This window comes from Struthio camelus, chromosome 5, assembly GCF_040807025.1.
Source record: "Struthio camelus isolate bStrCam1 chromosome 5, bStrCam1.hap1, whole genome shotgun sequence".
Taxonomy (NCBI): domain Eukaryota; kingdom Metazoa; phylum Chordata; class Aves; order Struthioniformes; family Struthionidae; genus Struthio; species Struthio camelus.
Window position 1 is genome coordinate 72,059,245 of NC_090946.1, and position 25,447 is coordinate 72,084,691.

The 25,447-nt window shown below is 47.7% G+C and overlaps 1 protein-coding gene across 2 annotated transcripts in view; it reads left to right on the forward strand.

The window, feature by feature from the left end:
* The first annotated feature begins 7,541 nt into the window (after nucleotides 1-7,541).
* The window catches only part of EXOC3L4 (exocyst complex component 3 like 4), a 28,179-nt gene continuing 10,273 nt past the window's right edge, over nucleotides 7,542-25,447 (forward strand). Inside the window, exons 1-8 of one of the 2 annotated variants that reach the window (XM_068947143.1) lie at nucleotides 7,542-7,856; nucleotides 8,062-8,154; nucleotides 11,006-11,405; nucleotides 15,511-16,162; nucleotides 18,875-18,992; nucleotides 20,541-20,666; nucleotides 21,954-22,054; nucleotides 24,024-24,119. In XM_068947143.1, coding sequence (XP_068803244.1) covers nucleotides 11,132-11,405; nucleotides 15,511-16,162; nucleotides 18,875-18,992; nucleotides 20,541-20,666; nucleotides 21,954-22,054; nucleotides 24,024-24,119 — 1,367 coding nt within the window. In that variant the 5' untranslated portion in view covers nucleotides 7,542-7,856; nucleotides 8,062-8,154; nucleotides 11,006-11,131. Of the gene's footprint in view, nucleotides 7,857-7,946; nucleotides 8,155-11,005; nucleotides 11,406-15,510; nucleotides 16,163-18,874; nucleotides 18,993-20,540; nucleotides 20,667-21,953; nucleotides 22,055-24,023; nucleotides 24,120-25,447 lie in introns of those variants that run through there. The other variant, XM_068947142.1, reaches the window with a different exon arrangement.

Sequence of the window (25,447 nt, forward strand, 5' to 3'; positions counted from 1 at the left end):
GGGATGCGCAGGGGCAGCCGTGCCTCTGTCCGAGTGCAGCATCCCGTCCCATGTCCGGGCCGCACAGCAGCTTTGTTCAGGGGAGGCCTGGGAAAAGCTGGGCAGCGCCTGTCCTCATTCACCTTCTAAGCAGTATCAGCACTTGCTGACTTTTTGAAGAAATGGATGGTTTGCTTTTCATGCAACTAGGCTTGGCAAGTCCTTGCCATGCTAGTAAAACTTGCTTGCCGAGCTGTTTAATGGCCACAGATTTAGGTGAGGCTAAGAGGGGCCATCAGCCAGGAGCAGTCCCCCTCTGCAGTTTTCCAGGCGTTGAGCTGGGAGGGGAGGGTGGGAACCGAGCTCTTTTTTTAATGCGATATATTCGGAAAACATAGAAACACTCCTCCATTTGGCCACTGTTCAGTAACCGTACCAGAGTGGGAGATGCAATAGTTACAGTGCTCAGGGTTCAGGCTTTTGTGCAGATAAGCAGTCTTCCACCTACGCAGACAAAAACCAGAAACCCGCATGGGCTCCCCATGTCCTGCAAGCAGGATTTAGCCGCAGGGACGGGGGGATTGCCCCACCGGAGCATTGCTGCCTCGCGCTGGTGAAACACAGCAGCGGCGCTGCGCAGGGCAGGCTGCTGGTGAGAAACCCCCGTCCTGGCCTCGTGCTCGGTGATCCTGTCTGCTCCGGGCCGGATGCTGGACTTGGAGCGGATGGTACCTGCACGATCTGTAGGTGAAAAGGCCAGAACTGGGCAACTGCAGAAACCTTAGGCACGTAAAGGCAAAGCTGTAAGAAGAGGGTTAGGCTGGGTGATGCTCGGGTATCATCCCAGCCAGAAAGGGTTTTTGTGCTTTTTTCCCATCCATACCCTGGTGTTCCTAGAGATATCAGCACTCAGCTTTCTCTCATGCCAGCCTCACACAGGCCTATTTCAGATCATTCCTGGGAGAAAGGAAAGTAAATGTTGATGTTGGTCCTTGACAGGTGTGTAGGAAGGGTTTCACAGCACTAGGAGCTCTCATGAAAAATCCTCCTGGCCTACCTTTTGGGGACAAAACGAGTACATATATGTTCGTTCCTCAGAAGCAGTTGAGATGTGATGTTTATTAGTCATAGTGGCCTCCTTCTATGGCTGTAGAGAAACTGTGCAAGCCCCCTGTTGCACCCCCCGCCCCCGCAGTGGCTGTCAGCACCCTCCCCTCCCAGGCAATGCTCTCACGCTTTGCAGAAATGCATCTTTCAAACACCTCCGCTCAAGCCCAGAGCCAGAATCCCCCTTTCAAAAGCCAATCTCCAAATCACAAAATTGCCTCTTTCCTGGTAAAAGACTTTTCAGTTGAATGGACAGCTGCCCCCCACGTCCCCCCCACACGCTCCCTAAAAACAAGAAGAAAAGCATTGCAGGTGAACCAAAATATTTCACTTGACTGCAGACCACCCCCCCAGGAGGCAATATTTACACAGGCACACACAGCCTGAAGCGTACCGCTGTCTCATCCATCACCAGTGATGCTGTTATGAATACCATGCTGGCTTCTCTGCTGGAATAAATCACTGCAGCTCTGGGGTCCTCTCTGCCTGCGCCAGCTGCAATTTCGGCCCCCACACCTCACCTCGGGGTAGATGAAACCAGCGGTGAGGGAGTGGGTGGCAGCACATCCAGCTAAGCCGTGTCTCCAGGTGCTCCGAGCAGCTGGGATAGCAGGCTGCCGTGAGTGCTGGCACGCGGCAGCTCTCCCCGGCAGCCTCAGCTGTGGGTTTTTCTCCCAGCATTTGGGACTGAGGGAAGGATCAGGGCGGCAGCGGGGATGCAGGAGCTGTGCAGGGTACCAGGCTCAGCACTGATCTCCCTGTGTCACCCTCCCTGCCCTTCATCCTAGACCAATGATCACTGCACTTCTGGAGCCTTTTCGAAGTGCTCAACGTATGTCAACTGCAAGAAGTAAGCAGAATACAATCAGATGGCAATAAACACGAGTAATAAAGGTGGAGGGCGGGAGAGGGAGTAAGTAAGCCCCAAGCCAAATATTCAGAAGGGTAAGGACATAAAGCAGTAATGTGAAAGGCTTACAGAGATTAGTGGACACAGGCCACTACTGGCAGGTATTGGCCAGGAACATCACTGCAATTTTGGACCGCAGCTGCCCGTCATGCTGTGGCCAAAGGAATAAGAAACCCCTAGAAATACTCTCGTAGCTAGAGATCATCCAGCACAGATCATCCAACATAGCTAGAGTTATCTACAGGACGTGGGTCAGTTCACAAATGAACCACTCCATTTCACAGAGGGGGAAACTGAGGCACGGGGCACAGCAAGTCTGAGGAGTTAGCAAACGCGCTCCGGCCGGATCGTTTGCTCGGCACAGGGAGGGCGCGGGCTGGCAGGCTGCGTGGGGCGCACAGGCTCCACCACAGCCAGCACTGGCCTCCTCTGCTTTCTCGAGCTTTCTGCGACCTTTTGTCAGCACTGTTCTTTCCCTTTCACAATTACATCTCTGCGAGAGGACAAAGTCTACAGCTTTGTTTCCAGCTTATCTATCCTGCTGCACAATGAAGTTCAAGAGCACTTGTCAGCACTTGTCAGGATTTTCTTTGTTATTAGCACAGGACTGGCTTAAATTAAGAAGTTCTCCATTTTCGTCTGGGATTGGAGCTCTGCAATTTTGCCTATGCTTGGCTTTCCACTGGGGAGCGTTTCCCCGATGCCAGTGAGATTGCTGCAAGCCAGCCCTGGCAGTTGCAGCTGAGTCGTGCAATGGATGGTTTTTTTGAGTTCCAGCTTTGGGAGTCAGCTAATCACATGAGATTATGAGCTTTCTTCCTTTTTCTTTCCTGAATAGCTTTGCAGTTCTAGAAAGAAAACTCGGTAATGTGACCTGTGAGAATCGACAAGCTTTAAAAAAAGGGGAAAAGGAAATGTAGGCAGTGTTCCCCGCAACATTCAACCTCATTTCATAACGATAGAAAACTTTCATATGATTTTAAGCTGCACTTTAGTAATTGAATGTGCCTGAACACTTGTCCAGCCACCCCACTTCCAATAACTTTTGTGACTTTTGGTCATTTTCAGTGCCCCCAAACACTGGGGTTTGCTGGTGTGGAGCAGAGGTTGCGCTGCCTCCAGGCCAGGCTGCAGCTGGAGACCTGCTGCCTTGGCTTCCTCCATGGGTCCAAGGAAGTTGGCCCCGGGGACCTCCACAGGGTCACTACCGCTAAACACACAGCAGCCGGGAGCCGTCCATCCCAGCAGCTGCTCACAGATACTTGTCCAAATCTACCTTAAAGATCTTCAGTGACACAGATTTGACAGGTGGAAAATCACTATCCTCTCCCCATCGCAGATGGAGGACAATTTATTCCCTGCCTTTTTTCAGCAGAAATCTTTGGAGCTGAAACCTGTTGTGTGTCTTCTCTTCTGAAAATTTAAGCAGCTCTTCCCAGGCCACATTTTCTAGACGTTTGTAAAGCTAATCTGACCCCCTGCATGACTGCAGGACTGTGAATTTTTCTGCAAAATAAAACCCCTGCCATTCCTCTCCAGTCCTGTTTATAATTTTTTTACAGACTTGCAGGTTTGAAAAACTCTGTAAAAGCCATGTGGATAAACATGCTTGCACATGGGGGGATTTCACTGTTGCAAGACTCAAAGAGCATCATGGGTAAAAAGAAAATACTTTTATCTTGCTTGCACAGGGCATTCAGGAACACCAATAAGTTAGAGATTCTTGCAGCTTCAGTCGGGCCTTTCTTTCAACTGGGCAGACCTTTTGGACATGTCCACATGCTGCCACCTGAAGAAACTCAAAATATTACAGACCAGGAAGGAACTTAGTATTTATGTCTGCCAACAGCTCTGGGCCAGGGAAGAGGGAATCCAAATGACATGTGAAAAGGCACTTTGCGCTGCCAGCTGGCTCAAACAGCACCCCTGGAAGGACTGTGGTTGCAAGTGAGCTTCTAGCAAGTGATAGTTAAAGATTAGTAGCAATCATTTTTTTAGATGACCAGATTTCTTACTCTTCTCTTCTAGTAATCTCAGTGAAAAACTTTGGTTTGAGGAGGATCAGTTACATTTTCATTAAAAACTCACCCCAGCTACACACTTGAGTCCTATTTTACTGGAGTAAGGGGTGATCCACCATGTGAGGAGGAGTTGCTTTTGCGCTGCAGGGAAATTTCAGTGCTTTTGATCCCATGAGCCCTGCCACAGCAGGACAGTTACTAAGGGCTCTGCTTGTGGCCAGCATGGGATACCCGGGAGCGCTGGCGTGGGTCCTGCCCACGTGGCCCACAGCAAGCTTATCCAGAACAGTTCTGCAGCACCACGGTACGATCAGCGGTGGGTGACCTCCAAAGTTTTGGATCCCCTTAACACGTCGAGCTACAAAGGGTGGTGGGGAAGCAGTCACGAGCCATTGCTACAGTGGGACTGGAAACCTCAGTAGCCATGGGAACCCTTTCGTTGGTGACGTCGTGTGAAGCAGGAAGAAACATGCTTGACTTGAGGATGGATTTGCTGCGAGAAGGAAAAAAGAAAAATCGCTTTTCTTGCAAACTGAGCAAATTGGATCTGGAATCAGGCTGGGTCACCATGGAAACCCCCGAGACCCACTTGATTGTCACTTTTTGCAACAGCACCATACTTTGTAACAGGAAAGCCATACGTGTTTGAAAGCCTGTCAAGTGGGAGCGCCAATTGTGTTTACAAAGTCCTCCAGAAAGTGCACAAAGAACCTCCGTTCTGCCCCAGTCCTGGCCAGGCTCCCACCTTCTGCCAACATTTATAGAAATATCCAGGTATTTAGGGACATGCAGCTCGTATGTCATTCTCTGTTTCCTACCTGATGCCTGGATCTCTCCCACCACCGCAGCATGCCCATCATCCTGGCATCTGGACGTCAGCAATTCCTCACCATTAGCAGCTCCCAGTAATTGAGCTAACTTTAATAAGCTAGAGTGAAAACACTTTGATACCTCTGCATGATGAAGCAAGAGTCAGAACAAAGGAGCCAAGTTCATACAGCCGAGCAGCTGGAGAACAAGTCTGGTTTTCCATTAAAACCATGCTGCAAGTTTCTCATGGGACCTAGCTTGCAAATACTGGCTACTAGGTTGTGGCAGCTGCTTGCCACAAGATCCCTGGCCCTACTGCATTGGTGCTTTCACTGGATTTGCTAGCTTCTGTCTGACTCATTAGTTCTCACTCTATTTTTACCTCCTTTTCTTTGAGTTATCTTGGTGGGAAAGGCCAAGTTAAAGCCTGGTCACTCCAACCTGCTGCAAGAGGCCACTTACCTTAGACAGGCAGCACCCATATTTGAACCTCCAGACACGCTATTGATTAATCTGTTCTCATGACTGTGCCTGGAGGCCCAAAAGGAAATTAGGCTGGTGCTGCCGGGAGGAAGGTAATTTCACAATGCTTCCTCCAGATGGCAACATCTTTTTGAGAACGTTTGTTCCTGTGGACTGCAGGGCTGAGCAACAGTACGGAGAGCCACATGCTGGCTGGGGTATGAAGGCTGGCACAGCCAGGATGCTGTGCTGTTCTTACTATATCAATGAGTGGATTAGCAAAAGAGGAAGAGGAAACAACTTGGGGAGAACCGTCCGTGGCCATCTACCACAGGATCTGCTTTTCCTTTCAGTTCACTCATCCACTTCAAAGTAAGAGCATGGTTGTGAGCTCGGCAGCAAAGGACTGCACCTTCCTTGTGGCCAGGAGGCAAGCAAGAGTCTCGCAGGTCCGCTAAATCTTGCGGGGGTAGCTTGAATGCTCCATGGCTCATTGGGGATGGGGTTGTATGCATGTGGTACCCGTGCCACTAAGGACCGTGAGCTCTTCAGTGCAAAGTCCTCTGAACACTTACCAGCTCCAATGTGGGACTGCTGAGAGAAAATGTGTGTAAAAACAAAGGGCTGTTAATGAAGGCTTGTGAGGAAGCCAAACTTCTCAAGCAATTTTTTCTCTAGGTGCTAGGGAGAGTAGGAAGGGGTAAATGTGTTGCAGCATTACCAGGCTTCACCATTTTATTGACCCTTCCAACAGTCCTTCTCCTTTGAAGCTCCAGCTCCTGGAGTCAGGAGAGTTCAGAAACCCTCAAATTTCACTTGTAAACAACATTAACCCTCGTAGCTAGCTTGAGGTTTATGACCTTCTACCAAAGCTGAAGGCGAATGGAAAACAACTCCATACCGTAGTAAATTTTTAAACTCTTATGACTTTCTGGGGCCAAGCTCGTGGAGTCAGTCTTGCTACAGCCCCTGAAGGCATTTCCAGGAGCAGACAGGTTTGCGAGCCAGCAGCAGGGGGGAGCGATGGGAAGCAACCTGAGTCGTGGGGTGCAGAGCTCCCCCAGGGCTTGTTTTTTTAGCAGTCCCACAGGCCCTGCCACTAGCTGTATTTCAAGGGTAGTCGATGGCTCCTAGGAAGTCCAGGTCAGCTGGCACTGGCACCCCGGTAAGGCAAACCTGCTGCAGCGGATAAGCAGGATGGCTGCTGGGCTGTGGCAAGCCTGGCAGTGTACAGCAAAGCCCAGTAAATGGCTAGTGGGGGAGGAAATTAGAGCGCTGGTTGGAAAGAGGATTACTTGGATTTTGTGTCGCAAGGGGTTTTCCACACCACACCATACCCTCTGGTTATACACACACCAGCGTGCCTCTTTGTAAAAGGCTACCTGCCCTCCTTCTGTGCATGTTGTCACCTTGCCAGGGTGGCTGAAGCATAACCAATTGCAATTTTCCTTAGCATAGCAGGGGTGTCTCCTATTTAAACATGAATTTGAAAAGCTTGGCACTGGGTCCTGCAGCCTGGGGCCATGCAGCTGAGAGAGGCTGCTAGGCAGGAGCCCCTCTGCGCCTTCGTGTGAGCATCCCAGGTGATGGTCTGCCCGGTCTCTGTTTCACCATCAGTGAAACCTCCTTGTTTCTACTTATCATGATTATTCCCATCCCATGCTCTTTCTGTCTCCTGACATAAAGGCTCTCCCAGCCTCGGGTAAGTTTTTAAGCCAGCTGTTCTTCTCTGTGCAGCACAAAGTCCAAACAGCATAGGTTTTTATTGAATTGTCATACTAACTCCTTACTAAATCTACCCCCCTGCCCTCTCACACTGATAGGTAGAGTGTTGGCAGGCTCATAAAGCAAAAAAACACGCATTGCCTTTGGCCCTATGGTTATGTGGCACCTCCTGATTGCTCTTCTTGCTGTATGCTGGTGCCTCTGCTACCTGGAAGTGCCCAGTCTGCCCAGTCTGGTGCTCAACCACATGGGCACCGCAGGCTCCCAAGGGTTAAATCACTTAAATTGCTCAGTAACTAGCCAAGCGACTGTGTTTAATGCAGTTTAAACCTTCCAGGCACCTGCACATTTTTGTTCCTCTGATTTCAGTTCCCTCTGATGTGCCCAAATGCTCCTGGGATGGAGGAATCCAGGACCAATGTCCCTGTGGAAATAAGTGCCATCAGACAAGTAGACAGTGGAGAGGTGAATATGTAACAGCGAGACACACAGCGCTCCTGGTTCCTCACCCAAGTCTGTCAATCATTACATGGACCGAGCCGTCCGTGACCTCTGAAAATGGGGCAGAATGGTGTTGATGGGAGTTGAAATGCAGCAGTTTCCATGCAGCAGCTCTAAGCTGCTTTTGAACCCTCATATTCAAACTCCGTTGGCCTTCACATGAAGCAGGGCAAAACCAGGTGCTGAATTTCTTCTCCTTGTGGCTGACCTGGGACTGCTGAGCTGCAGCAGCAGAGCTCAGTGCCTGACCGAGGAGGAGTGTGGCTCCCCCCTGTGCGCTCTCGTCCGTCAAGAGTCCCTCATTTCCCCTTCAGTGCTGAGGTTACCTTGCCAGCTATACGGTAAATAATTAACCTGAAATCCTGGAACTCCCCTGGTGTTTCTCCCTCCCCCCCCCCCCCCCCCCGCCTCTTCCCTTTGTTTAAATACCCAGGACATAATGAAAGTGAAACAGTGCGTGAGCCCCTGTGGGGAGCACAGGGGGGAGGTTGCTGGAGAAGAGGAGTGGATGGGCCCTTCATCCATCTCCAACAAACCCTTTTCCAGGAGGCCAAGGAGAATGGAGGGAGGCTTCCTGCCCAGAGAAGGACCCTCTGCAGGTGCTGGCGTGCAGCCAGGAGCTCCTGCGAGCTGAGGCAGGTGAGTTTGTCTCGGAGCCGCTTGGCTGGGCTTCCCAGCTCCTTGCAAACCGGGGCAGCCTTTCTGCCAGGAAGCGCTCTTGGGGGGACTTCTGCTCAGCCCCTCTCTGGTGCCCACCACCTGAAGTCTCTCACAGGACTTCAGAGGGCTTTGTGCTGGCAGAGCCTTGGGAAAGCCGAACTGGACTACGTAGTACCCTGGGATTTCTTGCACAATTTCAGTTTCTTCGTTTCTGTGGCTCACGTATGGGTTATCCTGGCTTCCTGTGTAGATCAGTTGGGTCATCACCTGGGTCTGTATCTCCTCTTCCCCTGTCCTGTGGGTTAATTCCTCCTTCTCTGACTTCCTCCCTCAAATAACTTACATGCTTAATTGCTGCTCTTGTTCCACTTAGGCCACAGACCCACTGTGCAAAATTTGAACTAACCAGTCCCTTTCCTACTGAAGTCCCTGGAAAATGGGGTGCCCTTCTACCCATTCCCATGCTGCTGCATTGACTCTGATGAGGTAGGCTTCTGAGGCAGGCAAGCCAAGAGATAAGAATAATTCAGTACTTCCTCTGAGAAGCTGTGACACAGGATCTGAGCCCTGCTTTGCAAGGAACTCATCAAACTGATAGGAAGACACAATCTTTGCAGTTTATAACCTGGGGAATAAACGTGCACAAGAGGGTAAAAATCTGGCCAAACTCTGATCGGGGAGGCCTGTTTCCAGAGTCCCAGCATGTCTGTTCAGTATAACCCTATTTCAATCCCCTGCTCTTGCAGGCTGGACAGAACTGAGACAGGCAGCTCCTAGGTGACCTCAAGGAATAACTACTTAATGATTTAAACTGATTGCTGAGCTGCCTTGAGCTTGCTGTGGGGAAACGTGGCGTTTACCATTGTTACAGCTCTGCAACGCGCAGCGTTCCCCAGACCAGGCTACTTTAGCTGCCGACCTGGTTTCAGCCCTCGTGCAAGGGAGGGGAAAGGAGGCAAAACCTCTCCCACTGCCCTTCTTCCCAAAAACCCAGGCCAGAGCTCAGGGTGGGGAGTCAGCTGGTCTGTTTACAGCAGATGAGGAGCTGAGGAAGCCTAGGGGACCTAACTGCCACCCTAGGTGCGTACAGGGGCACAGTCATTTGTAGAAACCTGAATGCACGCACCTCTCCAGGGAAGCACTGGGCTCCTAGGTGCACAGGGTCCCGTGGCATCCCCCACCGCTCATGCAGGGGTTTCCTTGGGCCTTGAGGTAGCCGTTCACAGCATTATGTGACGGAGCAATCTATGGAAAGGCACCAGGCAACACTGGAGCCTGTTAACACAATGACGGGAAGTTGTTTGCAATATACTTGGAGTGGATAAGGGTCTGTGAAAGCCTGCAACAAAGAGTCAGGCTGTTGTCAGGGTCTCCTCTGTTTGCCCTTGAAGTGCTCTGAAGAAGGATAAGTGATGAATTTCTGCTGCATCGTGAAGCTTCCCTCACTGTAACCATAACAATTCGGAGTACAGAGATCGCTTTGATTTGGGGTGGAAGGGGCTAGAGGCGACCGGGGAGGCTTTGCTCAGCCCCCTGTGTCAGTGCAGTGCAATGGCTGTGACGGACTGTCTGCCCTGTGAACCTCGTTCCAGCAGCAGCGGGTCGGGGCTGACCTTGGCAGAAGCAGCAGCGTGGCTGTGGCAGAGCACAACTCCTCCTCCTCTGATCTCAAGCCTAGAGTGTAGCGGAGTGCAGCTCCCTTATCTCAGGCTCCAGCTGACTGCAAATAGCTGATAGGGCCCACGGCTGACCAGGAGGAACTAGGCAATACTGGTCGCAAATGGTGAGGCCAGAAACGGGCATGAGATCAGCCAAAAGGGCTATATTTTGCCCTACATGGCATGAAATCAGCAAAAGAGGGTATGTTTTCCCCTACCCAGCATGAGATCGGCAAAACAGATATCTTTTCTTCACACCAAGCATTGTATGACTATGAGTGAACCATCTTACCCCATAGATAGGGGGCAGCCCAAAGCCCATTGATCTCTCCTGCACGGCCACTGGCTGCATGGAAGAGATTCTCCCCTTGAGTTGAGATGCCTCTGAAGGTAACTCCTTGAGGTCGAGAGATTCCTTACCCATGACAGCTTCTCGATAAGAGACTAATAGCACGCTGAAACTTTGCAAACTGCTAAGTTGTGTCTCTGATTCATTGTGCACATAACCCTTTAGACATAAACCATTGACTACGTCTGGGACTAAGATTGAATCCACCTGCAGCTAGACTTCTCTGAGAAGGAGTTTGGAAAGCAAGAGGGTCCACTCTGAACCTCACAGCTCACCGTGAGGGTCTCCTCGACGATTTTATCTGACCTTGTCCTCCATGCAGTAAATAACCTAGTCTACCTTGCCATCAACCCTTGTTAAACCACTGTCTTATTTACCATTGAACTTTGTTTAATCACTATCTTATATCAATAAAACATATTACTGCTTCTCTCTTGCATGTGAAGTGCATCACTCATCCGCACCAACAGCCCAAAGTTGCCATGTCTGCATTAGAAAGTGGGAACACCCCAGGGGGTGTTCCCTTCAGGGTGGGAACACCCTCTGACCTTCAGGGATTCCTTGATGCTGGAAAAATAGCTGGTCACTCGCCTGATTTAAGGAGCTAGACTAGAGCCTTCCAGAGCTAAAAGCTGGCCAGCACCTAGTTTCTGTGGGTAGAGGTGCTGTTTCAGTAGCTACAGGCTGTAACAGACTTGCTTTGTCCTTGGATTAGGCATGGAAGCAGAGTGGACCAAGACTTTCAGTCCAAGACTGACTTTGGAAACACAGTAATAGTCTGTTAGGGTTCTCTCTTCTAATCCTGCTGTTTTCTTCATTTTAGTGATTACCATCAACATTTTTGGAAAACCTGTTGTTGAAAGACAAGAAGAATAAAAATAAGGAGTTACATCCAACAAGTGTAACATCAGAACCAGCCTCTCCAACAAACAGTATTGAAAAGGAAAAGATGGATGTTTCTTCAGAATTGAATGGCTCAACTTCACACAACCATGACATAGGGCTCTTTGAAAGAGGAATTAAAACAATGATAAGCATCCGGAAATCAAAACAGAACTTGAACAAAGATAAAGAAAAGGAATCTACTGGTGCTTTGAGAGGCATACGACTTTCTTTTAGATCCTCCAAGAGCTATGAGCAGCACAAAACCACAATCTGTAATGGCGTGGAGGAGATTGGAAAGACGATAGAATTAGAGCCCATTAAAGGAAAACCTCTTTCAGGTAAGAAGAGAAAACAACTAATTTGCTTGGCAGGACAAATGCAACCTCCGAGCAAATTGCACTTCGCAAATCTTGGGCCCAACAGAGGTGCTAAAAAAATGAGCCATCCCATTAAAGACACTTGGTCTCAGCCTGAGGGCAGGTCACCTCTCATTGTATAGGCCTCCAGTTCTGTAGCCTCCAGTATATTATCATAACTATATCAATCAGCCTACCTGCCATTAGCATATCAATGAGTCAGTCCATAAACGTATCAGTCACCAATCTGCTTAGCACAGTTTGGGAACTGTTGGTCTGAGAAAAAGAAACTGGCAGAAGTGCAATGTGGGCTATTCTTATACTATTGTTGGCATTGCACTTTTGGACAATTTCTGCTCTTCAGCTGTCAGGCTGATGGTCCGCAGATGGTACTCTGTAGATTACTGCAAGTGGTCCCATTGAGTAATGTTTTTAAATCAAAAATACAGATAGTACGCACATGGGCTGGCCATGAGAAATGCAGTGAATCAACCATATTCACAGATCCAAAATGACTGGGAGTTACTTTTGCTGAATACAAACTATTTATAAATAAGTGTTGTCAATTAGTCTAGTTAGATTTGGGAGGAAGGGTTCCTCCATGATGGGAAATTATTTGGTTGCTTGAGTGCAGTCTGAGCCAGTTTAGATCCTTATTTCCTAATCTGAGAGACTGACTCGCAAAGGGACCTCCACAGATGCTTTTGCTCTCTTACACTTTCTTTCCATCTATTTGTCTCACAACAGTGGTGTTGCAAGTATTGTTTTCCCTGCTTTCTCCCAAGCTGGGTCACTGTCATGCATTTTGTCAGCATTAGATTATAGGTCGTGGTCAAATCATAATAACTACCATCGGCTTAGCTATCACCTTTCCCCAAGTGCGAATATAGTGCAATGATGTTGAGTTTGATATGAGCAATGTTCTCATCTTCTTTTTCAAGTATTACAATTTTCAAGACGTATTACAATGCATCCAGGGGATAGACTGAGAAGAGTCAGTATGGCTTGACCTGTTGTCAGCCTAAATTCCTAGAGGAGAAGAGCTCTGGGTCTACTATGTGGCATGCTATGGGGATTAGATAGAATGGCTGATGTTGTCCCATTGCTGTAACATGCTCCTCTGTGCCGTAAAGTTATTTATAGCTTCACACTGATACCCTGTTGAGGTCAGCAAGCTGGATCTGAGCCCATCAGCTTTGCCAGTCCATTCAAAAGGTCATAGATCAGGAGCAACAGGAAATGCTAGGAGAAACTCTTTTTTATCTCCAAAATACACAAGCTGGTGAATTGCATGAATAAGACCTGTCCTGTGCCCAATAGCTAGTGACTGGCCTAGACTAGAGCAACTCTGTCAGAAGCACACCCCATCCTGAGATAAATATGGCAAGAGTTGGAGACTCCAGCATATGGCCCATTAAGCTGTATAATGGTTAATTGCCTTTCAATTGTTTTTCTTCAATTACCAGCTGGCTGATCTTGTATTACTAAATTAAAGATCCATTTAGCACCCAATATCATCTCCTTGAATAATTATCCTAGATGGTGATTAAATGGCATTTTCACTTTGATAAGCTGAACAGAATGTATTCCTTTAGTCTCTCACTGCAGGCACTTGGGCAAAAACAGGTTTTATATTTATTTATCCAGAAGAGATTAAGTTAATTGGCACAATCTCTCTTCCCTCTGAGTGTAGTGCAGCTGTAGCTCCATATAGGCACTCACAAACTCTATGCATTATATACTACGCCAATAGTTGGGTTATCTGGTGTTCTTCTCTCTTCATAAGATTATCCACACACTGTACATGGTGCATTTGGTATAAAATTTGTGTGCAGATAAACCCAAAAGCATAAATTCCGGGCTGTGAACCGTTCCTTCATCTCTTCTTTAAGTGCTCTCCAACCTTTCCGTATCATTTTATATGTGTCCACACATGCCTAAATAATAGCCCTTCCCTTCTCTTTAACATTTGTTTTACACACAGTATCGCAGTGGGATCTCCTGATCAGAGCATCTGTTACCGTGCAGGAGATGATGAGGGCTTCCTATGGCCTCTCAGAAGCTAACAGTGCTCTTGGATCCCCTCAAGCCACAGCAAATACCTCTTACGTTTCTGGCAGAGAGGCTGTGGGTCTTGCTGCAGCGAGATTTTGGAAAAGAAGTGGGAAACTCAGTAGATCTCAGCTGCTTTGGGGGCTGGAGGTGCTCCTCCCCCAGCCTCAGCCAACAACCAGTCAATACCCTTTGGTTCAACACTTGCCAGCAGTCTGGCCGGAGGAGGCACAACGTCAGCTCCAGCACAACCCGTCACTCTCTGAAGGCTGATGGGGGGGATTTATCAAGGCAAGTCAAACAAAGGAAGTGCCCAGGCCCCACACGAGACCTGACCACCAGGAAAAAGCACACGTGTTTGGATCCCCCTCTCCCAGTGCACACATCTTCACATGCAGGGAAAACAATGTCCACCAATTGGAAAACAAATGCTACTGGTGAGAGGCAGTACCTGGCATTTATCTGTAGGTTTATACTCGGGCTATAAATGATCAGCTCACAAGATTCAGAACTGCCCTAGGCCAGTGAACTCTACACACCACGCGTACTTTGATAATTCTCCATTTCCTCCCACTGACTTCCTGGGCTTTGCATTCCTGTCACCTCGGGGACTTCCTGACACCTTGGCTACCCCTACATCGCCTCCTTAGTGTCCTCCCACATAAGGGCACAGAATGCTTTTCTATTCCTACCTCTCCCTCTTTCTACTTCCCAAGACATAGCTTCTTTATGCCATGCTGCCCTTTTTCTTCATATACGGAGATGCTTGGGCCTTGGGCACCATCTCAGAGCCTCTTTTCTCTTCCCAGCTAAGGGGAGATTGCAGGCAACAATAACTGCAAAGCTGAGAACCTGTGGCTTCTCGTCCTTCACTCCCTCTTTTGGTTGAGAGCTGCTGAGGACCACAGCCATTTGCAGGACATCCTGAAATGTCTGGAACTGTTAAGAGGCATCATTCAGAAGCTATTTGCTGGGTTAGCCATGGACTGGAAATGCCCTTTCTAGCCCGTTTGCTGGAAAATCACTAATCTAATCAGTGATTTGGGCCCTGGGCTGGAAAGGGCAGCCAGCCACATATGGGCCAGTCACTGTTTTCTTACCTTAGCTCAAGGAAGCGCTTGAGCAATTTGGCACCTGCATCCCAAGGAGTCCTTGTAATACAAATCACTAATGATAACCTCTGCAGGAATCCAGGAGCCGGTTAGTCATGACTTGAGTCAGAAATGTCTCTCAAAAGAACTCAGAGTGGATAAGGTAGAAGGTACAAAATCAGTAGAGAAGGGGAGCGCAGGGTTTGCCCGAGGTTACATCTGAACTGCAGACGTTCCCAGTGTGTATCAGAAGCATCCCCACAGCAGCATCTACTTTCCTAGGCCCTTGGTCTCTGTGGAGGATGTCCTGGTGGGTGGACTGGGAGCAGGGATATGCGCTGCTGTGTTCCCTCCAGCTAGACCCCTGGCCACCCTTCCTACCTTCTCCAACAACATGCAGAAATGCTTTTGTAGCCAGAGAAAGCAGGGGCCAGCAGGAGCAGTACCGTGCAAGGCACACTGGTATGCTGAGAAACAAGAGTATTACAGCTAGTAGAAATCCCCGGTGGGAAAGTATATCAGCATCTGCCTCAGCTGCCAATTCCACTTCAGCCCCAAAATAAAAGAGGAGCAGAGCCAGACCCAGTTTTATGCTGCCTGAGACCCCGATGCCCTCTGTGCAGCCCTCATAGATATTGTGTGAGGTTTTCTTTCAGGGCTATGATTTTTTTTTTTTTTTGAATATTTCCTATCTCCAAAACCAGCCTTTTAAAGACATGTGGCTTTGACTTTACGGTGATTTTATATCCACTGCTTTCCTCTTCTGTGTCAAACTTGGACACAGAGAGATATGTCACTTGGAGATATCAGAGAGGATCAATCTTGCATGCACTGCTGGGATCTACCTACTCAGACCAGTCCTGCAAGCCCCCCTGTTTGGGATCTTCTGCTGTTACAGGCCTGTCAAGCACCTAATACCTACTTTGTCTTCTTTTTTTCTACAGTGATGGAAATAAATGAACTTATTCAAAAGCGGCAACTTTTGGAAGCATTTGCTAGCATCAAGTACCTGGAAGATGAGGTGATAGCTGAAAGGGATGCTGACAGATACAAAGATAATCCCCAAGAGTTTGCCAGGAAATCCAAGGATGTTAATTTGCTTTACAATTCCATCACGAGTACAATCCAGTCCATCGTGGTAGGAACACTGGAGCATCCCACTGTAGAGGAGACCATGCTGGCATCCTTGGTGACTTTAATTGCCAATGAAGAAGCAGCTCATCCTAATCCAAGGGACACCTCTGGTTCTGGGTCAGACGTGCTTGGCACACCCAGAAAGTGGAGGGAGGAGTGGAGGGAAGCTGTCAATGAGAGCGCTAGAAAGAGAGTCCTGAGCGTGCCCATGGCATCGAAGGAAGAAGACAATTCTTGGCTTGATCTCCACCTTGGTTTCCTCAGGAAACAGCTGAGTGAAGATTTACTGAAAGTCAAGTTTGCAGTAAAAAAGTGCTATCCGGAGGACTACAGAGTGTGTGACGTGTATGTGGAGGCTTTTCACAAGGCCATTGCCTCCCACTTGCAAGATCTCTCCCAGAGACCCTTGGAATTCAATGAGTTCTATGCCTTGCTTGACTGGCTTGCTAACACCTACCTGAGGTAAGTTGCTGTTATTCACTGCACTGTCTTGGCCACCTCCAGAGAATAACAGAGCCCCAGGGTGCTTGGTTTCCTGTGTGAGCAAAAGAGATGCAATCACTTGTACAGTAGAGCCTGATAACTAATCTACTAATGGATGGGGACAAAGGTTTGTGGATAAAGCACATGCTGTGTTTCACAGATGTCAATTACCCCCTTTCTCCTTCCCTTTCTAACTTGCTCATCTCATAAACCGGGAAGCTCCCCCTTCAAGTGCTGCATTGCAACTCTAATTTAAATTCCTGCTCCCTCTGTGGAAATGTTTTGCAAGGTACAACAGCTGCTCGGTGACTTTTCCGGGCGCGGTAAGTAGCCTGTGGGGGAGCCCTCTGTCCTTCCCGTTTCATTAAAACAGTGACGCATTTGGAAACAAGACACTTTACCCCCCCCCATCCGCGGTCACTGGTCGCAGTCAACTTAAGGAGGTGCCAAGGCATCTCTGTATGAAATTAGCACATTAAAACAAAGGTTCTGGCTCAGAAGTGCCCACAAGTTGAATGAGAGATAAGTATTTTAGGACCTCTTAAAGCTCCCTGTAATTCACTGATGACCAAAATATTCTAGCAACTGGATTGGACAGATGTATCAAAAATTGGGGCACTCTGTGTGTGTGGGTGTAAAGGCAGGAAATTTTCACAATAGCAAAAAACTTGTGCTGCTGGTCATTGCCTCCTTTTAGAGCCAAAGAAAATACCTAAGATAGGCACCTGTAGAAGATCCAGACGCTGTGTGTCCTAAATTGTTCACTGGTTGCTTGTGTTTAGTTACTAAGGCCTACACCGCAGCCCCAGCCCCAAAGAGCTCACAGAGAAAAATCCAGCAGAAATACACAATAGGAGGGAAGGAGGAGAGAGACAACATCCACAGGAGGTGGATTTGTTCATAAGCACACGAGAACAACCATAGCAGGCCAAAATCACATCTAGCTCTGCAGCTAGTCTCCAGGAACGGCCCAAATCAGATGCCTAAAGAAGAGACAAGCACAAGCCAGCCAACATCCCTCAGACAAGGGAAGAAGTAAGTGAACGCAGGCATATCAATGCCGTGTCAAACCAAAGATCTATCTCAGAGGACAGTGGTCAAAAATGGACTGTGAGGGAAGAGTGGTGAAATAGGGCACCCAGTAGCAGTACTTCCTTGGGACACTCCTAGCCTGCAGTAACTTTTGGCTCCATCACGTACATCTATCTTGTGAGTTTATTGAGAGCTTACAGCAATTTGGGGCACAGCATCCGATCATCTTGCCAGGTTGGGACATTTTCATTTCTTTTTTCTATTCTAAAAAGCTCTATCCCCTCTTGGAATCCTTCCCAAAAAAGGAGGAATTGCCTGGCCCAAACTTATTATCAATGCTGCAGTTCAAACGAAAGGAAGAAAGAAAGAAAGAGGAATAAGCTGCTTAAATATACATTTGAGTTGGTCCTCTCAGCCATAGCAGACAGTTGATCTTTAATTTTGTGCAATCCTTTTAAATGAACAGCAGATTCACGCAGCAGCTGGACTATATAATGCTCCCTATGTACAGATGTACCCCTATGGAAAATGTAAGCCGTGACCACAAGAACATCGACTCCGGGACACTATCAGCAGGCTGAGCTTTTTTCTGCTGAGCTGCCACTCTGCACCTGCCTGACCTTTTGCAGTACAATCCTCATTTACCTTGGATCTGAACCTAGCCGCGTGCTTGGTGGTGGTTTGAAGATGGGAACCCTGTGGGTGGTTGAGTGAAAGAAAAGGCTGTTTATAGGATACTGCCTTTGCAGCTCTCTTCCTTGCTAACCAGGTGACTGCTTGCAATTTATGTCCCACATTCATCAAATTCATGAATATTTTCCATTTTCTCCCCTCAGCATTCATCACACTGAAAGACGCAATGCTTCGGTAGTCCGCGGGCAGGTTGCGGGGTAGCACATGCCATCAGTTGTACAGGCTAATAGCGGGTTTCTTGCTATAGAGCGAGAAACACAAGCATTCCTTCTCTTTCCCTGCCTCCCCACTAATCAGCTGTCCTGGTTTCCTGGTAATCCAGGGGAAAGTGAGTGGTGAAGTCGCGTGTCAGCTGAGCGCGCTTTGGAGTTAGACTCTGTAGCTGAACGTCCACCCACCACTTCCATATGCGGAGGAAACCATATGCGGAGTTGCACTGCAGTTCCCCCTGTCCCAAGCACGTGAGCGCTTTCCAGACGCTACCCTTCACACTATGACCTGCTCCGGGATCTCACCTTGTTATGGATAACACACAGGAAAATATAGTGGACTAACAGAAGCTGTAATGTGATACATGAGCAGAGCAAGGGAGAGCAGCTAACTCCAAAGAAACACACTGTTAGAGGAATTACCTTGAAAGGCATTTCAGGCTCATAGTCAAATGAATCAGCTTCATGTTGTTTATTTAAAAAAGTAAATTCTCATAGCACTTTTCATGTCCAAACAACTCAGAAGTCTCATGATTTCTAAGGTGGGCTGGAACCTTAGATCATTTTGATTTTGAATAATTAGGATTTTGAATAGCGAGGAAAGATTTTCTTGTTAAAGCTTGAAAACAAGCATCGCAATTTAAGCTTTAAGTATATTTCTCACAGCTTAATAATTATGTAGCTCATACCACATGAATATTCCAGCAGTTTACTCATACTCCAAGGCAACATAATTTGTTCGTTTGAATCTTTCCAGTGAACTCCTTCTGGGTCATCCTGATCTCAAACCAGAAGTTAAAACAGAAAACCTTTCCCTGTTGTTAACACCAGCTGATTGGGATAAACTGAAAAATGACTACATTAATTCTATAAAGGTAAGATTTTTGACCACACTATCACCATGTGCCTGTGACACAGGAGGCAGGAACTGCAGCCTCCAAGATGGAGGTTCCTGATTGCTGTATTATGTTTTCTGGCCCTGTGAGATGTTGAGTCCTGTTAGCTCCCACTGGTGTTGAGCACTCAGCACCATGCAGGGGGACCTTTTATTCAAAAGCAGAGAAGTCCTGAACAATGCGTTTTGGACCAAAGCAGCCATCTAAATGCTGGGCCTAAACCTGATAGTTGTAGGCAGAGAGATCCAAAGTTAATTGTTTCAGGCTCATACAGTTACGGCCTAGGTCTACCAAAAGTTCAGAGCTGTGCTTTATCAGATCAAACCCAGTGAGGATATTTGTAGCAAAATATTAAGTTAGAAATATTAGCTGCTAGTTTTAGAGCATGTGAGGTTCTTTGGCACATCTGAACCATGATGTGTGCTATGAGCAGACAGTTTTGGGTACAGCTGGGCATCTCTCCACCAGAGAACATCCCTGTGGTCCAGGGCCTTGGAGGAAGCCCCATCAGCAGATGTCTTTCTGCCTATCCTTGGCTAGGGTAAGGCTGTCTAAGGGCCGTGCTAACAGCTGTAGTTCCTTTCCAACACTACAAAGCGTAGCTGCTTTCCCGGGTCCTTGAAGGGCTCAGACGTATTCTTGAAAATCATTTCTGAAACAAGACACTTTTCAAAGTGAGCTCACGGTATTCAGATCCATAAAATTGGTATTGCTCCATCATGCTGGAAAGGAGCATTTTGTTTCACCATCAACAAGACTGATTTATCAGCTGGGACTGAATAGTGCTCCCACTTACACAAGTAGCTGTAGAGCCAGAAAGGACCGGTTGGGTCTTTTAGCCTGACCTTGTGCATAACGCGTGCTGGAGGACTTTGCAACCAAGCAGCGAAACAGCTGACTGAGCCAGAGTGTAGCTGTAGACAGGCAGTCCAGATCTGCGGAAGTAAATTACTCTGAGAATTAAATACCTTCCCTGTAAAGGAATAGCACACATTTTCCTGCTGAGGGAGCTATTCTCCCTTGATTTGGGAGTAATATGTCCTTACACAGTACAGCTCTCCTGATTTTTCCCTGAGATCCTGTGTAGTCCAGAAGAGTCTGGAACAAGACCTTTGGTTCCGCTTATCTTTTTGCACTGCACACACGAGTCTTGCATGTGTGGCAGTTAAGCAAAATGCTGGATGCCAGCTCCATGTCTGTAGCTTTGGGCATGCTGCAGGCCCTCATTTGCCTCCCACGGAGCCATCAGCAGGGGGAAGCCCAGAGGAAAGGAAAAGTCCTCGGTTACAACATGCCAAACTCAACGTCAGAGAGCACACAGCCCACAGAGAGTCTGGCGGAAGCCAAGGGTATTTTGCACCACCACCAGTGTCTGCTGCTGCTCCTGCAGCAGCACGATGCAGTCATCCAAGGACTCCCCTGTGGACCCACCTCTGCTTTCCCATGCACTGTTTTACATGGTGTAGCCTTACTCATGCTTGTTTTTTATCCTGAGCTGCGTGTTTTCTTCCTACGTTTAACATTTAGGGGAAAATCAAAAGCTATTTTGGAAACATCCTGAAACTGGAGATCACAGAAAAGTGGGAGAAGCAAGTTCAGCCGGAAGTGAGGGAAAACCTATACAACTCATCGCTGTCCTTTGATATTCAAACGGTATTTAATTAACTTGTGCAAAGTGTACGGTTCTCTTTGATTCCAAGGAAACTGAAACGTTACCTTCTGGTATGTAGGTACTGCCTCCTGTGATAATTTATGTTAGTCACGCACTCGTAGAATACATTAGCAGAGAAAATGCCATTTATTACAACTTTTAGCTCTACCGTTTGCCTTCTAGCTGCAAATTAAACCTGCTGTCAATTGTGTCAGCAACATAATAGGCAACTGATTTTAAAGTCTTTAAATCTCTTTGATTAGAAAGAATAAATAAAGAAAAAAAGACAGAAAGAAAAGGTTTGTTAGAAAAGCCCCTTCATTGAAAGAGCGACTTTGCCCGAGGCGGTGGCAGCCTCAGAAAGGCTGTAGGCAGTGACAGCCACTCCAGTTTAAACAGAACAAAAAACCAAAAGCTCCTACTAGCTTTAGGGACTACAGGGTAATAAATCCAGGAGGGGTTTGTACTGAGTCATTTCAATTAAATAATACCTCCCCCCCCCAAAAAAAAAAAGAGGGAGAAAAAGAAGGAAAGAAAATCAAAGAGTTTTGCCTGCTGCCATGACTCATTTTCCAATATTATACGTTTTCTGATCACTCAGAAGGCAGATCTGAATTGGATTAGCAGATGGGAAGGATGTCACAGAAAACACAGGAACGAGATCGTAACTGGACCAACTTTTCAGCGGCAGACGAAGCGGTGTGGTTGGGATTGGGAAGGGCTGGGGTGGAAGGGCTGCAGAAGTGTGAGTGGGAAGCGGTCTGGGTGCTAGCAAGATTGCAGGGATCTCTTGTGGGATTGCTACAGAGCTCCTGAGCAGGGGCAGCATGGCCACGAGTAGTTGTGCAAGACCCCAGTGGGGCAGCGGTTATACACACCCACAGCACAGGTGTCCGGGAGAGAGCGGATACAGGTCCCCCTCATTTGCCCCAGGTACCCTCTAGGCATTATTTTGGGGATTGGGCCCTCTCGCAAATCTCCAGGAAGAAAATGACTGCATCAGGACAGCTCAGGGCTCCAGCTGACACCGCTTATAACTCACTCTCAGACAGCACAAGGCTACTGGTACATTAGACATGCATGATTAAGCCACAAATCAGTTTGTGCCCCTTGGCCCATTCTGGATTATTATTTTTAAAACTGCCATAGAATAATGAAAAATGCAGGCAACAAGCCTGCTTTTCCGCCTTTGTTAGGCGAGTCATTAATGTTTTTATTAACCAAAGCTGCAAAGGAGGTTTCTTCCAAGCTTGTGCCATTCACTGGAGTCTTGCCTTGCCCTTTTCTAGATCATCGCAGAGCACATGAAGGCATCCAGAGCGATCAGCAGAAGCCTGGAAATGAAAACACTTGACCTCTGCCTTGCGGAACTGCACGAATTCATACCAAGGTCATCACTGCTCTGGGCAGCACATTCCTTCCAAATGGGTACCATATTTGTAAAAAAAAACCAAGGAAAAGGTCCGTGCACTGGGCCAAATGCTGGCATTGAGCAGGCATGGGCCTGCTCCTAGGAGAATTAGAGATCACAATAAGCCCAATAAGGAGCAAGCTGCAAAACAACTTAGACAGAGTCATAAACGGACCCAGAGGGGAGTCTTGTGAGTTGTGAAGTCTGGGGCCAGAGCTCCAGGAAAGAGCTGCTGGCTGGAGAGGGATATCTGCCACCTCTGTTTAGGAAATTCGCTGTGCTGGACGCTGGTCACTCACTGTGCCAGCCATGAGCAAGCAGCACTTGATGAGGACACAGGCCCAGGGACTGCTCTGGAGACTAAATGTCCCCTTCTGAGGCTGCCGGTTTAGGAACTAAGTCCTACCTAGAGGGTTGTCTTGCAGATCCTGTGACTATAGGCAGAGAAATGGCTACTCAGACCTTTGTCCTTAACTCTCTGTTGCACCCAGGTCCAGAATGCAAATTATGTATCGAGACTGCCTTCTGAATCTTTTCAAAATTTACTCAGTTCCAGAAGGACACGTTACCTCTTTGCTGAAATAATATTTTTCAGCTTGGGACTCGTCCCTGAGTTACTGCTCCAGACCTTAAACCTAGTCAGATACTTTGGGGATGCTCCCAGGAAAGGTTTTTGGCTTGTAGATGAAATAATCCTGTCCTCATCTTGAGACAGCTACAAACTGCCTCCTCCACAGCTGCTTCGTTGTGTTTCGAGGGGGGTTGTACCTGCTCTCTGGAGCCGCACTTTGCAGAGAAGAAAGGACATTCAGCATGAATCAACTCCGAAGCGAGACTAAAAATAATTTTGCATTAACCTTTGAAATTTCACACCTCCGGAAGGCGCTGAGTGGGTAGTTTGCTAATAGACGTTTTACAGAATCGAGCGTGGGGGAGAATGAACACGGCTTTCTGAGAACGTGAAGTTATGGAATGACAGGTATTTAAGATATGTGAAAGGCAATGCTTTCCTGTTTAAAAGTTCACCTTTAATATCCAGACTAGCTAAGCTTTTCTCAAGTATCCTGGGTGAACAGGGCAGTTCAAACCAGCTCTTTGGCTTTGAAGCCTTCTTGGTTTTTTAGAAGAAATGCAATACTTATCAATGTTCCTTTCTTTCCTTTTTGTATAACAAAATTGGTGTAAAGTACAAGCCTTCTACAAGGGCAGCAAAAACACCCGGGTGAAAGGGTCACGGAAACTTAAACTTTCTCTTAAACAACAAACACAAGGGCAAGTGGCTGAAGCCAGTCCGAGCAGATTGCTTTGGATCAATAGAGAAACCGAGCACCAGAGACTCAAAAAACCCCTGCCAGAACATGCCCCCTCCTGAGGTCTGTATGGACCTGGCTATAAGACGACTGTCAAAACCATAAAAGCTGCAGCACACAGAAAACGGGTACCTAATATATCATGCTGGGAATAAAGGAGGAAAGTGTAGGTGTGTTGCCTCATTCATATTCAGCTTCTATTGTAAAAGGAGCCCTGAATTAAATCTCCTTCTTGTGAGCCTAAGAGGGCATGCATTACATCACCCCAAAAGCCAGAGAAATGGCTGGTCAAACTTATGAGACTGAGTATCACTAATGCACTTAATCGCGCAGAGTGAAGAAAGTCAGACATTTCACCCAGGAGCTTTCATGTATAAAGATTACTGGAATCTCTCCAAAACTGTGCTGCTTACACATTCAAGCAAGCACATACTAAACCGATAATTATCTACTATATATTCCCCTCTAATGCACATGCATGTTAAGACAACTGAAAAAAAATGTCCGCATACACCGAAGACAGATTGGGCCAGCACTGAATGTCTTTTGACATTCCCATGTACACAGAATATGAATAATTATGTTCTGGCTTGTTTCTGGTCTTGCCACAGTTAGTCTTACCTGCATTTCTGTTGCAGATTTGGGGAGGAATTTATGGAGTGGAACGCTTCCCAAGACAGTCCAATATTTGCTCCCTATTTTGCTGCCTACATCAACAGCTTCCATGACCTAGTGTAAGTCTGTCTTCCCTTGTTAAGCTGCTCTGTTTCTGGGGAGGAATTTGGATGGGTCTCAGCGTATCACAAGGAAAAGCCAAACAGTGCCATGCTGGAGTCGGCAGAAAAGAATGTCCTTCAGTGTAATTGCAGGGAAAGAACTGAGTTGTACCAAGGATGCATTTGGCTTTTTAGAGATGGGTCTGTGTTGCTGGCTAAGCGCAGATCAGAGCTCATTTTCTAGTCCGCCCTCATCTACCACTTAAATGTGCCCTGCAGCCCCATCTGCCAGCAATACCCCAAGCTCATGTAATCCTAGGTGCGGTGTGGATGCTTTGGGCAGCCTGCGGTGGGAACAGGAGGCTTGGGAACCATCGGGTACTGCATGCAGAGGCTCTGTCTCTAGCCCATGCTTCACCTCACGGTGGGGATGTTCCCTAAGAGATTCAGAGTAAAAAAGAAACAAAAAATTCATTCTGGGAATAAGGATGAAGAAGCAGAAGTAGGGAAGGATCTAGTGCTTGAATGAAAACTTTCAACTCATTTTCAGCCTGTCTTTTTCAGCTTCAGAGGGAGTTCTCTCATTTCTTGTTTTTGAGGTGAGCAATACAAAACCAGCAGCACAGTCTGGCTGCTGTTTTTGGCACTGAGCTGGAGGAAATTCTGTGAAAGCACTCAACCTGCAAATAAACCCTTGCCGTAACTGCTGGCAGTAGCAATTTCTAGGGCTTTGCATATGTTAAGAATTAGCTATTTAATGCTATGCTTTCAAAAGGCCTGTGATACATGGGTATGCCCACTAGCTCTAGCTAAAGAGTGCCTACTTCCAGGAGAGGGCAGCTCTCCCCATATACAGGAAGGTACCAGGCAGTGAGTGTCCAGGGGTCTGGTCCTTCAGCCCAGTGCCGTGGCACAAGGCAACCCTGCATCCTCTCACCCACAGCTGCTACTGCCCAGGGTCTGCTGGCACAGCTGCCAAGGCCCTTCAGTGCCAATGCCATAAGGAACAGAGGACATTGATATAGTAGCTGCCCTAGGAAGAGGGTGTGCAGAGATGCCAGGACACAGCACGCTGAGGCTGCCTGGGTAGCTTTGCACCAGCCCTATCTACAGCTACAAATGGTTTATGCAAATCTACCCCAGAGGGCCTTTGAAAACAGGGCCAAGGTCGCATCCCCATTTACCCAATGCCTCAGAAAAGCTTCAGTGCCACTGCCCCAGAGGTGACAAAAGATGGGGGCACGTCAAATCCCAGCAGGTCTATGTGGTGTCCCTGGGACCACAACAGGTCAGGAGGGTTACCACCAGCTACATGTGGCAGCTGGGCTGTGAGAGAGTTGAGGAGC